The sequence below is a fragment of the Astatotilapia calliptera genome, chromosome 5 (assembly GCF_900246225.1).
Source record: "Astatotilapia calliptera chromosome 5, fAstCal1.2, whole genome shotgun sequence".
NCBI lineage: Eukaryota > Metazoa > Chordata > Actinopteri > Cichliformes > Cichlidae > Astatotilapia > Astatotilapia calliptera.
The window spans coordinates 38,632,761-38,649,063 of NC_039306.1; the positions used below are offsets into that span (position 1 = coordinate 38,632,761).

A 16,303-nucleotide genomic window follows, 5' to 3' on the forward strand; every position below is an offset into this window, starting at 1 on the left:
ACAAAGTGAATCTGTGAACTAAGGTGTAGGTCTGTTAGGTTAATTGTGCTGATCCTCGGGTTGGGGGATTTGTGTTTGTACTGGAGCGCAAAATTCAAACCAATGGAAGATGGACAACAAAAGTTCAAAGCCATCAGGTGCTCAGGTTAGAAAAAAGAGAAAAGATGCAGGTAAGCAGACGTGTGATTGGATAATGGCAGCTCATCCTGAACCAATCAGACTAAACTCCAAACAATACATTATGTTACAGATTTTAATAGTAATTAGTCATTGTTACTTGTTGATTTGTCCTTTTCTCATTGTGTGACGAATTATGACGACTGTTTGGTAGCTGTTATTGTCTCTCTCTCTCTCTCTTCATGTGCGTTTCTCTGGTGAAACAATAGTTTTGTGTTAATGTTAGGGCTGCACGATTTTGCATAAAATGAGAATCACGATTTTTTGGCTTAGAATTGAGATCATGATTCTCTCATAACAATAAATAAACATAAAACAACAAATGTCTCACGTTTTGTTGTTGCAGCAAAATGTTGTCCTGCTTGAAATTCCGTCTCCACCGTTGCTCGACGCTGCGTGTATAGAGCAGGTAGTGCAACAATAGAAAAATAGTTGCGGGACGGCACTGTGTAGCGTTTGTCTAGGGTGTTGATCGTTTTCCTAAATCCCTCGTTTTGCACAGTGTTGATGGAGCCATATCTTTGGTCAGGTGATAAGTGATAGCCTCCGTAATGTCTTTGTGCCTGCGGGAGTTCGACGTGTATAGGGAAGCGCTGTATAAGGTTCCCGTTATTGATGTTTGGGTGGTTGACCGGGACGGATTTTCTCCTGTCACACGGCACAGCTTCTGTATCACGTGGTATAAGGCTCCGCCCTTGTCATTTGTTGAGCAGGAAGAGTGAGCGCTTGTTTTCATGCAGAGTACGTCCCGGATCAAAATGTGAAGTTTTACAAATCACCACTTCTTTAGTGAATATCATTTCAGTCTCAGACAACCTCGTTTCTCTTACAGAGGTTGAATGCACCTTCTGCGGATGGCGGTACCACACAGTGTGCGTGGACTTCCCCCGCACAGAAGGCAACTACAAATGCTGTGAATGCTAAATAAACAGAAACAAATGATCCCTGTTGTCTTTGCTTGATGATTGGTTTGAGTCTTGACAATCCACATTGCTGGCGTTGCATCTTTCAATGCTAGCAATGGCAGGTATCAGTGCTCAAACCTTTTGTGTTTGTTTCCAACAAGTTGCCCACCTCGGGAAACAAAAATGTGTTCTTTTACTTGTCAGATGAACATATGAGACACTTTGACTCTTCAGTGCAGTGTGGAGCCTAACAAAGAGCTGTTTTGTGTCCCAGCTGATCAGCAGGAGGAGGAGAGTCTGACGGAGCAGCAGAGGAACATTTTCAGCTACTTGGACTCAGCTCAGCCACTACAGAGGAAACAATGAGCTCAACACAGAAGGTGACAGACAGAGCAGGACCATATGACCAAAGATATTTATCACCATATACATTTGAACATTTGCCATAACGATGTAGCTGACGATAGAATTGACACCAGACAAAATACTTTACAGCTGCACAACTTTATTAAAAACCCATCGATGTATTTTCACTGAAACAAGCAGCTGTTGTTTATGTGCATTAAAGTTATATAAAAATGTAACAGTGCAAATGCAAATTCCTCGCTGACAGTTTAACCAAAAGGCGTTTCCAGTGGAAACTGGCCGACACATCCTGAGCATAACCATGTATAATATCCACTAAACTTCAGAAGAGGTTATACAGTCGTGGCCAAAAGGTTTGAGAATTGCATAAATATTGGAACCTGGAGAAGTTGCTGCTTAAGTTTTTATAATAGCATTTTGCCTGCACTCCAGAATGTTATGAGGAGTGATCAGATGAACTGCATCGTCCTTCTTTGCCATGAAAACGAACTTAATCCCCAAAAAGCCTTACCACTGCATTTCATTGCTGTCATCAAAGGACCTGCTGAGACCATTTCAGTGATCGTCTTCTTAACTCAGGTGAGAATGTTGGCGAGCACGAGGCTGGAGATCATCATGGCTGTATCCCGATTCAGCAGCTTTAAAGTCCTCAAGGGCCGCGTACTCAAAGACCGCTAAGGCCGAAGTGCGAGGCTCGTAGGCTCGTGAAATGGGACGTCTATCCTCCGTCGCGCTGCCCAGGTTGCCTAGCAACCATGATACTAACAGCTGGAAACGTTTCATACAGCTTTGTTTGACAGAAATGAAGGAGAACATATTTAGTTCATTTGTTTCTACATGAGCTCTGTGTGATTTGATGAGTATCTGAGGCTGAGACCACAGGACTGTGAAACATGATTGTTGGGCTTCATTTCTGTGCTGAACAGTCGTTTAAGATTAGCTGTAAATAACAATTAGCTGATGTTGTTCATGAGACTAAAGTCATCTCACTGTGGTAATGTAAATATAATATGGCCAATATTATAGTTATCATATTAATCACTTCACTCACAGACAAGTATCTGTGACAGTGTTTATATAGATGTATCATATATAAGAGACAAATATTGTTCATTTAATATGTTGGTACTAAATGTGGCTCAGTGCTTACATATATGTGTAAAAAGCAAATGTAGGAGCTGTGATAACTGTGTCTGATAGAATGAAAAGTAGACTGATATATGAAATATTCCTTTATTGGGTGAGAAAATCAGACCATGTCATAACTGCTGTAAGTCACACAGAATAGACATCAGAGCCTTAAACAGGCTGATGTCTGCTAAATGGGTCAAACTGGGCAGAAAGTATACAAACACATAACATCCTTATAGAATATGATGTAACACTATAGATCAACTTAGCTCAGAATATATAAAGCATATAAACAGTTACAGTAATATGATGCAACAAACACAGCAGCTACTGATCCAAAATACTCAAAGCTTCATAGAACTGAAACCAACATTTATTTTTAGCTCCATCCTGCTTAGGGATGGGTATTGATAAGATTTTAACGATTCCGATTCCATTTTCGATTCTGTTTAACGATTCAATTCTTTAGCGATTCTCTTATCGATTTTTTTTTTTTTTTTTTTTTTTAAGAGAACACTAAGGTCGATTAGCTTAGAACTTTGTTTTATATCTTCTCTTTGAAGAAGATAGAAATTTAGGAGTAACATGGCCTTACAAACCCAGCAGTGAGATCTTAAGAGATCCACAGCCTACGGCTCTTCAATGGGGTGTCACAGGGTCCCCAGGAAAAAAAATTGTAAATGTAAAATAATAAAATAAATATTCTTCTGTAGCAATAACAAAGTATAATATAAATTGTTCTGTGGCAATTACACAAGAATATCCTGTAATGTCCCTGCCTACAATTAAACACATTCACTTACCAAAAATCGGGGCATCTGCTGTGGCAAATGGGTGCAAGCCTTTGACCACAAACTTAGACACTGCTCGGTGACATTAGTCTATCCTGGCCTGAAAGGAGACGCTACCGGTAGACTGCAGCGAGAACTGCCAGCGAGCGCCAGCCAGACTCTGTCTGTCTCTCTCATCATGGTCACCTACATGTACAGTAATGGCAGGTTTTGGAATAAGGCAGATCGCGCTAACATAATATGCACTGTTAGTTGATTATTTACCTGCCGCATTAACGGGAGAGGACGTGCAAACGTTAGCGCTGCTGCTGGGTTGAGAGTCATGAGTCCGGAGCGGTATTAAAAACACGTGTCATCGCGTGTTTTGTGAGCAAATGCTTTTGCATATTCGTAGTGTTTCCTCCCTTAAATGAAATATCTACTTTGCAAGTTGCCCTGTTGTCATCGGTTCTCATCAAGTATAATCAAACTTTTGAGCATTTGAGCCGCTTAGGCGCCATGTTTCCTGCCAGGTAAATGACGCTCCGCAACGTGGTGACGTCATTCGGGGCGACTGAAATCGATAAGGGAATCGTTTGAAAAAATGGCAAACGATTCCAAGGAATTGAAACAGTGGGAACCGGTTCTCAACAAGAACCGGTTTTCGATACCCATCCCTAATCCTGCTGCTGATACATACTTTAGGTTTCTGAACATTAAACTTGTTGCTGCCTTTCATAGTGTGTAACTTGAAGGCCCTGAGTACTCTGAGTACTTTCTCCCACACTGAAAACACTGGGATGATCACATTATTTGAACATTACCTAATAAGACTGATTCAGCACAGACAGTTATGTTAAACTTTCCTAGCAGTCCTTCACAAACAGGGAACAGTCTGTCTATTCTCTCCATCTGTCAGCTGCTGCTGGCTCTTCCTCCTCCTCTTCCTCACACACTGCTGAGTTTGTCCTGGTGGATCATCAGGGGTGCAAAGCCTCACAGATGATGTGCAGCAGTGTGTCCCTCAGTCTGTCCTCACTCTGGACACTTGCAGTCGTCACACATGGAAATCAAATGTGTGATAAGCTGCAGGATTCAAACACAAGTGTAACTTATAAACACATGTTCATACTTTTATTCCACAATCAGAGAGAAAGAAACAGAGAGAGAGTGCAGGACAGACAGACAGGTGACAGTCTCAGGTGTACACACTGCTACACAACAGCACAGAGAAGCAGGATTTAGTGTTTGTGTTATTACGAGTGTAAACAAGAAGAGTTCCAGATGGTGCAGTGGACACATGTGTGACTGCTGTGATTAAAGCATCTTTCTTTCAGCTTAACGAGTGAACCGTCAGCTCGTTCAAACACACGTTAAAGTCCGTTTGGCTCGACACCACCGAACAGAGGCAGCAATATAACACAGCTCACATTAACAGTGCAGTGAATCCTGCTTGTGCCGTGATGTTCAGGACTGCAAACCGAGCAGCATCACTGACTTTCAGCTTGTTGTGTTTGTGGATATATGACTGACTTTAATTATCCATAAATCATCAGAGTCTCTGTCAGATTAAGGTCGACTATTGAACGGCGTATATTTTAAAGGCTTTAAAACCAAGTTAACGCTGAAAGTACAAACATCACTAATGTCACATAACTCTGCCGACAAGGCATAGCTATGGCTATGAAATGCTCTTTGTGTATCACTTCTTCATTATGAAAGATGTCATTAATGCACTAGTAATGTCTCATCTGGAGTATTGTTCAATCATTTGGTCAGCAGCTAATGAGACAGATCTTAACAGACTTCAGTTAGTCCAGAATAAGGCGTCCAGATTAGTGTGAAGATGTTCATACTATACTAATATTGATAAAATGCATAATAACCTTTCTTGGCTTCCTGTACAGGCTAAAATATTCTATGGCTTACTTGTAGTTCTAAAGAAAGCAATTCTGTTAAACACACCACATTTATTCTGCTCAGCTGCAGTATCCAGATGAAATACATCATCATATTACACAGTTTTCAACAAACTGCAATTTAGTAAATGCTCGAGTTAAAAGTAACGTTTTGTAAAACTGTTACATTTAGAGCAACTTTTAAGTGGAATAAGTTGCCTTAAAAAATTAGAGAATTATTCAAAACTTCAATGAACACTTAAAAGCCAATTTACAGAGCTTTTAGTTGTTGTAAATATTGTAAGACATGATTTGTTTTTGAAATTTGTGTAATGTGCTTCAATGTTATTGATATTATTATTATTGATTGCTTATATTTGAACAATTGTGAAACCTCACTGTGGATGTAAGAGTGAAATTATGTGGATATCTTGAATCGACTTTATTGTGTAATATTTTGTGTGAGTATTTGACGGAAGACGAGCAACATCTGTTGTGGAAGCTAACGGGGTTCCTTTAGAATAAACAAACATAGGATTTATTATCACTGAATAATTCTGTATAAATCTACACAAATTATAGAAATATGTAATAGGAAACAACAAAATAATCTAAATTATAAAATAATGTGTGTGTGTGTGTGTGTGTGTGTGTGTGTTGTGGAGCAGGGAAATTATTTTACTGCTATTGTTAAATAATCATCATTATTACCATTGCATTAATAATATAATCTGTAGTTTATATTGCATTCAGAGGTTGAACAGTGTGTCTTTCAGAAAAGACTAAAAGTCACAGGCTGACAGGAAACAGGCTTGCAGAGAGTTTGCAGAAGTGAAACCAGTCTTAGGTTATTTTGAGCAGCAGGCCAGACGAGGCCATTTGAATTACTAGGTTATTCAAATTGATCATTGCTTTAACAATGTAACAGATAGCTTTAAGAAGGCTTTAAGGTTTTATGCATACAGGTATTAAATTAACTTTGTATTCCAGGTGCAGTTAGAACTATTTTATACATATTGCATATCTGTGCTTATTTGAGTTCAAATTCAAATTCAAATTTTAAATTCAAATTTTATTTGTCACGTACACAGTCATACACAGTACGATATGTAGTGAAATGCTTGGACAACTGCTCGTGACCTAAAGAGAACAAAAAAGGAAAAGGCTATGAATAAGATAGGAAATAAATATGAAAAATTAAAAAGGGTAAATTTAACTAGGAAGGAATAAAATATAAATTAAGGTTAAAAATGAAATAACTGTACAACACAAATTAGAATGAAGGGTAAATTTAACTGGGAAGAATAAGATAAAGATAAATATATAAATTAAAGTTGAAAATAAAATAACTGTACAACAAAATACACAATACACAATATAGAACTATATAAGAATGTATGAAGGAATCTAAATATAAATAAATATATACACAATAACAGCAGCTGTACAAGTATTAACTGGAAATGAAGAATATAGTGACCAGTGTTGTGCAAAACCAAAGTCCAGAAAGTCCAGTGTGTGTGTAAGAACCATATGTGTGGGTCAGTACTGTGTGGTGGTGTGATTGAGAGACCGTATCGCCTGCGGGAAGAAGCTCCTCCTCAGTCTCTCTGTGTTGGTCTTCAGGGAGCGGAATCGCTTTCCTGACCTCAACAGAGAGAACAGTCTGTTGTTGGGATGGCTGAGGTCCTTCACCATCTTCCTGGCCTTAGTCCAGCACCGCCTGCTGTAGATTGAGTGCAGGTCAGGGAGCTCGGAGCGGATGGTGCGCTCAGCTGACCGCACAACCCTCTGTAGAGCTCGTCTGTCCTGCATGGTGCTGTTCCCGAACCAGGTTAAGATGTTTCCCGCCAGGATGCTCTCTATGGTGCACGAGTAAAAGTTCCTGAGCACCTTGGAGGGCAGTTGGAAGTCTCTCAAGCGTCTGAGGTGATAGAGACGCTGACGTTGATGTTCAGGTTCATTAATGGTCTAAAGCTTCACTAGTGAGAGTGTCTAGATGATCCATGCTGAGGGAAAACTAGAACATAGAAGGAATTGCAATACATGCTTACACAACAGTTCATTTTAATATCTTTTATATGTTCATATTCTTGTATTAAGCTTTTAGTAGGGGTTCTTGATTAAAACATTTATTTAGTAGATGACACATACATAGTTTCAGTTCGGTTATTACATATCTGAGGGTGGCTTCTGTCTCTCTGTCTGGTTAGAGGTCAGGAGCTAGTCGGCGAGGTGAAACAGGGTGCAATTGTGGTTAGCACACAGTCACACACACACTCAGTTAGAGAGAATCATTTATAGGTAAAAGTTTAATCATGTTTTGCTTGGGGTTGCAAAAAGAGCAGTTTGTCGCAGAACTGCTGCTGAGGTGCCAAGATGACAAGCGAGCATCCGGCAGTGACAGGAAGCACCTGTTATGAAGATAGAAGACAATTGTTCTTTTAAATTGTGTCAAAAGTCGTTGTGGTTTTGATATTGACGTATGTGTATATATCCTGTCTGTGACGCATGAAGGGGCGTCAGTAAATCAAACCCTGACGGTATAAAATATCTGTTTATGCTTTGATTAAGTCGGAGATCACTTGCTGTCTGCGTACAGAGTGTTCTTCCCACACGTGTGTAGTCATTAAAATCATTGTTTGACCAAGAGCTTCTGGACCATGGTGGTTTGTACTCTCCTTCCTCAATTTTTGAACCTTAACTGTGTGTGTGTGTGTGTGTGTGTGTGTGTGTGTGTGTGTGTGTGTGTGTGTGTGTGTGTGTGTGCGCATGATTTTAGTGTTTGAACAGTCATGAATTATCTTTAACAGCAGGTTGGATGTAATGTGTTAGAACTACCAGCAGGTGGGGATAAGAGACCTTTAAGGTGTTTGGTGCCACGCTCCACCTTCAGGTTTAAAACTAGTGTTAATGGAGTTTGAAGGTTGAGTTTGTTCCACGACTGCATTTCACTCACTGCCTCTGTTTGTATCTCTGTCACTGCAGGACCAACATGGAGCCAGAAGTCAGCGCTCTCAGGAGGCCGACAAACCTCACAGAAGAAAGGGAGAGAAAAAACACACCTGTGACGAGTGTGGGAAGGGTTTTACTGTGAGGGCTAAACTAAAACAGCATCAGGTCATCCACACTGGAGAGAGACCGTTCAGCTGTGACTTGTGTGGAAAGTCTTTTTCCTTCAAGCCTTCCCTAAGAAAACACCAACTCATCCACAGTGGAGTTAAAGCATACAGCTGTGATCAGTGTGGCAGAGCTTTTACTCGCAGTAGCCACTTACAGAGTCATCTAGTTACCCACTCTGGAATTAAGGCATACAGCTGTGATCAGTGTGGCAGAGCTTTTACTCACAGTAGCCACTTACAGAGTCATCTAGTTACCCACTCTGGAATTAAGCCATACAGCTGTGACATCTGTGGAAAAACTTTCAGCCAGAGAGGGCCCCGAAATAAACACCTACGCATTCACATCAGACATGATGTGTACTGCTGTAAACAGTGTAGCAAACAGTTTACAACAGACGCACACTTACAACGACACATGTTTACCCACACTGAGGAGAGACCTTATCGATGTGACCTGTGTGAGAAGACTTTTAAATCTCCACATGACCTGAGACAACACCAACAGATCCACACCAGAAAGAGACTCTACAAGTGCAGCTACTGTGAGGTATGTATTTATATTGTTATCTTGTCATTTTAGCCTGACTGTTTGGAACAAACAAAAGACCCTTATGAAAAGGACACCGAGGGAACAGTTTACCCTGCCCGGGATAGGGTTACCGGGGCCCCGCCCTGGAGCCAGGCCCGGGGAGGGTGCCCGAGGGCGAGCGTCTGGTGGCCGGGCCTTAGTCCATGGGGCCCGGCCGGGCACAGCCCGAAGAGGAGACATGGGCCCATCCTCCCGCAGGCCCACCACCCACAGGAGGCGCCATAGGGGTCGGGTGCATTGTGTGCCGGGTGGCGGCCAGGAGCGGAGGCCTTGGCGGACTGACCCCCGGCTGCCAAGACTGGCAATAGGGACATGGAATGTCACCTCTCTGGTGGGGAAGGAGCCTGAGTTAGTGCGTGAGGTTGAGAGGTACCGGCTAGATATAGTCGGGCTCACCTCTACACATGGCTTGGGCTCTGGAACCAGTCTCCTGGAGAGGGGCTGGACTCTGTCTCAGTCTGGAGTTGCCCCTGGTGAGAGGCGGCGGGCTGGGGTGGGTATTCTAATATCCCCTCGGCTTGCTGCCGGTACGTTGGGGTTTTTCCCGGTGGACGAGAGGGTTTGTTCCCTGCGCCTTAGGGTCGGGGAACGGGTCCTGACTGTCATCTGCGCTTATGCGCCGAGTGGCAGTTCAGAGTACCCAGCCTTCTTAGAGTCCCTGGGGGGGGGGGGGGGGTGCTGGAGGGTGCTCAACCTGGAGACTCTGTTGTCTTGCTGGGAGACTTCAATGCTCACGTGGGTAACGACAGCGAGACCTGGAGGGGCGTGATTGGGAGGAACGGCCTCCCTGATCTGAACCCGAGCGGTGCTTTGTTATTGGACTTCTGTGCTAATCACAGTTTGGCCATAACGAACACCCTGTTCAAACATAAGAGTGTCCATAAGTGCACGTGGCACCAGGACGCTCTAGGCCGTAGGTCGATGATCGATTTTGTAATCGTATCAGCAGACCTGCGACCATATGTTCTGGACACTCGGGTAAAGAGAGGGGCTGAGCTGTCAACTGATCACCACCTGGTGGTGAGTTGGATCAGGTGGCGGGGGAGGACGCTGGACAGACCTGGTGCACCTAAACGCGTAGTGAGGGTGTGCTGGGAACGTCTAGCAGAGGCCCCAGTCCGCGAGATCTTCAACGCACACCTCCGGCAGAGCTTCAACAGCATTCCCAGGGAGACTGGGGACATTGAGTCCGAATGGACCATGTTCAGCGTCTCCATTGCCGAAGCTGCTGCATTGAGCTGCGGCCGCAAGGTGGTTGGTGCCTGCCGCGGTGGTAATCCCCGAACCAAATGGTGGACACCAGAGGTCAAGGGAGCCACCAGGCTGAAGAAGGAGTCCTATCGGGCTTGGTTGGCCTGTGGGACTCCGGAGGCAGCCGACAGGTATCGACAGGCCAAGCGGAATGTGGCTCGGGCAGTGGCTGAAGCAAAAACTCGGGTGTGGGAGGAGTTCGGAGAGGCCATGGAAAAAGACTTTCGGACTGCCTCGAAGAGATTCTGGCAAACCGTCAGGCGTCTCAGGAGGGGAAAGCGGTGCTCTACCTGCACTGTGTATAGTGCTGGCGGAGTGCTGCTGACGTCGACTGAGAAAATTGTCAGGCGGTGGAAGGAATACTTCGAGGACCTCCTTAATCCCACTGACACGTCTTCCGAGGAGGAAGCAGAGTCTGGGGATGAGGGGAATGACCCGCCAATTTCCGGGGGCGAGGTCACTGAGGCAGTTAAACAACTCCTTGGTGGCAGAGCCCCTGGTGTTGATGAGGTCCGCCCCGAGTTCCTGAAGGCTTTGGACGTTGTAGGGCTGTCCTGGTTGACACGCCTCTGCAATGTTGCATGGTGATCAGGGGCAGTACCTGTGGACTGGCAGACCGGGGTGGTGGTCCCCATCTTTAAGAAGGGGGACCGGAGGGTGTGTTCCAACTACAGGGGGATCACACTCCTCAGCCTCCCTGGGAAAGTCTATGCCAGGGTGCTGGAAAGGAGAGTTCGTCCGCTAGTCGAACCTCGGATACAGGAGGAACAATGCGGTTTTCGTCCTGGTCGCGGAACACTGGACCAGCTCTTTATCCTCTCCAGGATACTTGAGGGTGCATGGGAGTTTGCCCAACCAGTCTACATGTGTTTTGTGGACTTGGAGAAGGCATTCGACTGTGTCCCTCGGGGTGTCCTGTGGGAGGTGTTGCGGGAGTATGGGGTGTCTGGCCCATTGCTACGGGCCATTCGATCCCTATACAACCGTTGCAAGAGCTTGGTTCGCATTGCCGGCAATAAGTCGGACTCGTTCCCGGTGGGTGATGGGCTCCGCCAGGGCTGCCCTTTGTCTCCGGTTGTGTTCATAATTTTTATGGACAGGATTTCTAGGCGCAGCCAAGTGGCGGAGGGCTTTCGCTTTGGTGGCCTCAGAATCTCATCTCTGATTTTTGCAGATGATGTGGTTCTGTTGGCTCCATCGGGTGAGGGCCTCCAGCTCGCACTGGAACGGTTCGCAGCCGAGTGTGAAGCAGCGGGAATGAGGATCAGCACCTCCAAATCTGAGGCCATGGTTCTCAGCCGGAAAAGGGTGGAGTGCCCACTCCGGGTCGGGGATGAGTTCCTGCCCCAAGTGGAGGAGTTCAAGTATCTCAGGGTCTTGTTCGCGAGTGATGGGAGAAGGGAGCCGGAGATCGACAGACGGATTGGGGCTGCGGCTGCAGTAATGCGGACGCTGCACCGGTCCGTCGTGGTGAAGAGGGAGCTGAGTGTAAAAGCGAAGCTCTCAATTTACCGGTCGATCTACGTCCCTACCCTCACCTATGGCCACGAGCTGTGGGTAGTGACCGAAAGAACAAGATCGCGGATACAAGCGGCAGAAATGAGCTTCCTCCGAAGGGTGGCTGGCCTCTCCCTTAGAGATAGGGTGAGAAGTTCGGCCATCCGGGAGGGGCTCAGAGTAGAGCAGCTACTGCTCCACATCGAAAGGAGCCAGCTGAGGTGGTTCGGGCATCTGACAAGGATGCCCCCTGGGCGCCTCCTGGGTGTGGTGTTCCAGGCATGTCCCACCGGGAGGAGGCCCCGGGGCAGACCCAGGACACGCTGGAGAGATTATATCTCTCGGCTGGCCTGGGAACGCCTTGGTGTTCCCCCGGATAAGCTGGAGGAGGTGGCTGGGGAGAGGGAGGTCTGGGCCTCTTTGCTTAGGCTGCTGCCCCCGCGACCCGGCTCCGGATAAAGCGGATGAAGATGGATGGATGGATGGATGTTTGGAACAACTCTGCTCATTAAACTGTGTTAGCATGTTAGCAATTCTACTGCATGGAAAAGCAGCTCTGAGTGATTATTCAGATTTTCCTTTCAGTTATGATTTTAGTATTACTGTAGTATTATGGTGGTAGTATTGTAGTTATTGCAGCCCAGTAAACTGAGTGTGTTAACTGAAACAGTCAAATGTAGTTGGACGTCTGCAGAGATGCTCTTTATTTCAGGCGACGTTCAGGATACAAATGTTGAAGGACTGACTTACACTGTCTTTGTGTCTTTGTTTAGAAGCAGAGCGACACAGATGGATCCAGTTCTCAACCCTGTCATCACTGTGGTGGTGGGAAAGACTTTCATTGTGACCTCTGTGGAAAAACTTTCAGTCGGCAAAAGACCCTAAAACTACATCAACGTAGACACACTGGAGACAAACTGAAATACTGCAAAGAATGTGGGAGAAGCTTCACTACATCACATCACTTAAAACAACATGAACTGATTCACAGTGGGGTTAAAAAGCACCTCTGTGATCAGTGTGGGTCATCCTTCACCACTGCAGGTCAGCTTAAAACACACAAAGGAGTCCACACAGGAGAGAAACCACACAAGTGCAGACACTGTGAGAGAAGCTTCTCACAGTCAGGTAATCGTAACATTCATGAACGTGGACACATGGAAGGAAACTACAGCTGTGACCAGTGTGACAAGAGCTTCAGGAATCTCAGTTCATACTCTGCACACAAACGATCCCACGTTACTAATAAACTGTTTCACTGTTACCAATGTGCCCAAACATTCACCTCATTGTCTGCTCTGTGCAAACATCAGCGTGATCACTCAGGGCTGAAATCACTCCCATCACTGGATCACAGTGAATCTGAAGACACAGAAAGATCCTCTGGTTTCTGTGTCGGACTCAAAAAGCTTGAGATCAGGCTCCACAGAGTTCAGATAGAATCATTTAAACTTGTGTTGAACTGAACTGGTTGCTGGGCTGAACTACATAATACAGATCTACATGGGATCTTCTTTTCTGTGTTTTACTGAGTCAGTTTTGTCCTTTTTTCTCTGTCCTGGTTTTGCTCGTCTGTAAATGATTGAAACTCAGTCAAATAGTTCATTGTTCTCCAGCAAAACGTTTTGGAAACTCATGTTTAACCTTTAAAACATGTTTTAGCACACAAGGCTTCATCGGGGAGTTCACTCATGATTGGACCATGAGAACAAAGGTTTTTAGTTCTTTCAAAGAGAGTCTTGGAGATGTTTGATGTTTCTGTTTTTCTGAAACCACCTGAACTATTTTTCTTGCTTTATGTAGTGTGGAAGTTTTTAATGTTTCTTCATCTGTGATGTTCTTGAATGTGTTCACGTGAAGATGGTACAAATAAACTGTCCTTTCAGCTTTAGCTCCTAATTTATTCATTATTTATGGATGTAGCACAGCAGCCGTCTCTTGATTAACACATGGAGGGCTCGGGATCTGATGGTGTCGTCTCCCTAATTTGCCCACTCATGGCCAAGAAATTGAAATAAACCTTGTTTCCCTGCTGGATAGTGATCCACTGTAACTCTGCTCCTCCTTCCTGTTTAGGATTTCTGTGGCTGAAGTAAAATTCCCTCCATCCATCACTTATCCCAGCTAACCCAAAGTGAAATAAAGTTTTGCTCGTCTTAAAAAAGCATTACAATAATGGGCATTACCAATGCAAACTGAATGATACAGAAGATGAAAGAAGAGACTTTGATCAGTTAATAAAGCTCATGATCTGGATTCATTGTGGCTGCTACACAGATACTTCTGGGTCACTTCTCTCAGTTAGGAACCTTCCTCACCAAACTGACTGTTGGACCACACCCCTGGTTTCATGAGAAATTGTTTCAGCCATGATTTCTCTTCCTGTATTTCAGAGTAAAGACTGAAGTGACAAATGGAAGCATGTTTAAAAAACACAATGTGAGAGAGACGTTGAGGTCCTTAGAAGTTACCCTGGGTTTTTCTGTCACCCTGCTAGATGTTACACACCTTGTTATTGGACTGATTTCTACTGCTGGACTACTCCTGCGGAGAGTAACAATACTCTTACTAATTAGCTCCCTTTCACACCTTTGGGGATATTTATTTTTGTGTTTGCAGCGCTGTGAGCCAGAACAGCGAGAGAAAAATCTGCAACAGCGACGAGCCGAATGCTTACGTGAATCGCAGCAGCTGCACGTGTGCTACGCTGAATTAGAGGATATCTTTGCTCTGGATTTCTATTTCTACTTTTTCATTTCTATATGATTCTTCTTGCATCTAAACAAAGATGATTCAATTTGCTAAATGTTGATGGCTCTTCGTGCTCAGGTGTAAATGAGACGTAATATTTGCTCTTGGTTTGGTTCTCCTGTACAGAACCTTGCAGTACAACAGAAACCTAAAAACATTATTTGTAGTTGTTATTCTTAGTTGTTCTGCTGCCTAAATACCACAGGGTCTAAATTGGTGAGCGTGTTTGCCACTATATTTGCCCTGGATGTAGATGCAGAAACTCTTGCTCTGTATTTGAGAGAGAAACTTAAAAGAGATGTGACCTGTCAAAAAATTGCTAGTAAACGTAGCAGGTTCAGCTCTTTCAAGGTTACTGCTGAATGTAATGATGTGGGTGAAATGTACAATCCTGAACTCTGGCCTGAAGGGGCTCTGGTCCGGCGTTTTTATGAACCTCGTAAGCTCGGTACGGTGGTTCCAAGCTCAGTGGATCCAGCAGGGGAGATAACTGCGCCTTCTGGTACCAACGTATCAACATGAAGATGTCTATTAGGATATTATCTTACAACTGTCATGGTCTACGTTTGGGACAGAGTGCAGGGGACAAAGCTCGACGGATTGTTGTGGACAGTCTGCTTGCAGAATGTGACATTTTATGCTTGCAGGAGACATGGTTGTCCAAACAGGACCTGGGAAAACTTAACTGTCTAAATGCAAGTTTTTTGGGAGTGGGGGAATCAACAACTGATCTCAGCACAGCTATAGTCAGAGGCAGAATACCTGGAGGGGTTGCTGTGCTTTGGGACAAAAAAATAGACCCTGTGATAAAGCTCATTAGACTGGATGTAGACTGGTGTATTGGTATACAATATACACAGAACAATAGTAGTTTTATCATTCTTAATATTTATACTCCCTATGAATCTTGTCAAAATGAGCAAGAATACCTCAGTAGGCTGGCTTTTATTAATGCATTTATTCAAGACAATGATACTTACAGCATATATGTTTTGGGTGATTTTAATGCTGATCTCACAGACAGCAGTTCTCAGTTTGCTGACCACTTAACTCACTTCTGTCAAGTTAATAATCTTATCCTGTCTACCAAAGTGTTGCTGCCTGCAGATAGCTATACATACATAAGTGAAGCCTGGCATAGTACATCATGGCTGGACCACTGTATCTGTACAGCTGATGGACATGCAGCTTTAGCAAACATGACTATCAGGTATGAGGTAACTGTGTCAGATCATATACCTTTTGGTTTTACTGTGAATGTGGAACAAATGCCAGCAACAACTGGAAACAATATTGCTACCAGTGTAAAATTAGACTGGTCAGCTTGTAGTGAAGATGATTTCTTAGCTTATCATAGTAATACCGATATACATCTGAACAACATTTCTTTGCCCAAAGAAGCTATTTTGTGCAAGGATGTCAACTGTAAGAATGCTGTGCATAAACCTTTACTCTGCTCCATGTATGATGATATAGTGACTGCTCTGCATGAAAGTGGTACACCGCTTGATAAACAATATAAGCATAAGAAACCTAACATCAGACCTGGCTGGAAAGAACATGTATCCATGTACCATGATGAAGCTCGCATAGCTTATAAATGTTGGGTCATGGCTGGAAGACCTAAACAAGGCCCAGAATTTGAACAGAAAAAATGTGCGAATGCCAGATATAAGTACGCTGTTCGCTTTATAACTAAAAATGAGCAAATGCTGAGAGCAGATTCTTTGGAAAATGCTGTGTAATAATATGACAGATTTTTGGAAAGAGGTGAAAGCTCTTAATAACTGTAAACCATCTCTACCATCAACTGTTGAAGGTGTTTCTGGTGCAGATAACATTGCAG

General features: G+C 44.0%; 1 protein-coding gene across 1 annotated transcript; it reads left to right on the forward strand.

Annotated features, from left to right (window-relative positions):
- Positions 1–1,444: 1,444 nt before the first annotated feature.
- Positions 1,445–13,043, forward strand: LOC113021751 (zinc finger protein 271-like; the record flags this gene model as incomplete). Its single annotated transcript, XM_026166466.1, has 4 exons — positions 1,445–1,462; positions 8,236–8,556; positions 8,641–8,916; positions 12,480–13,043. Coding segments are annotated over exons 1-4 (1,179 nt in total), but the record flags the coding sequence as incomplete, so codon positions are not given.
- Between the last annotated feature and the right edge of the window lie 3,260 nt (positions 13,044–16,303).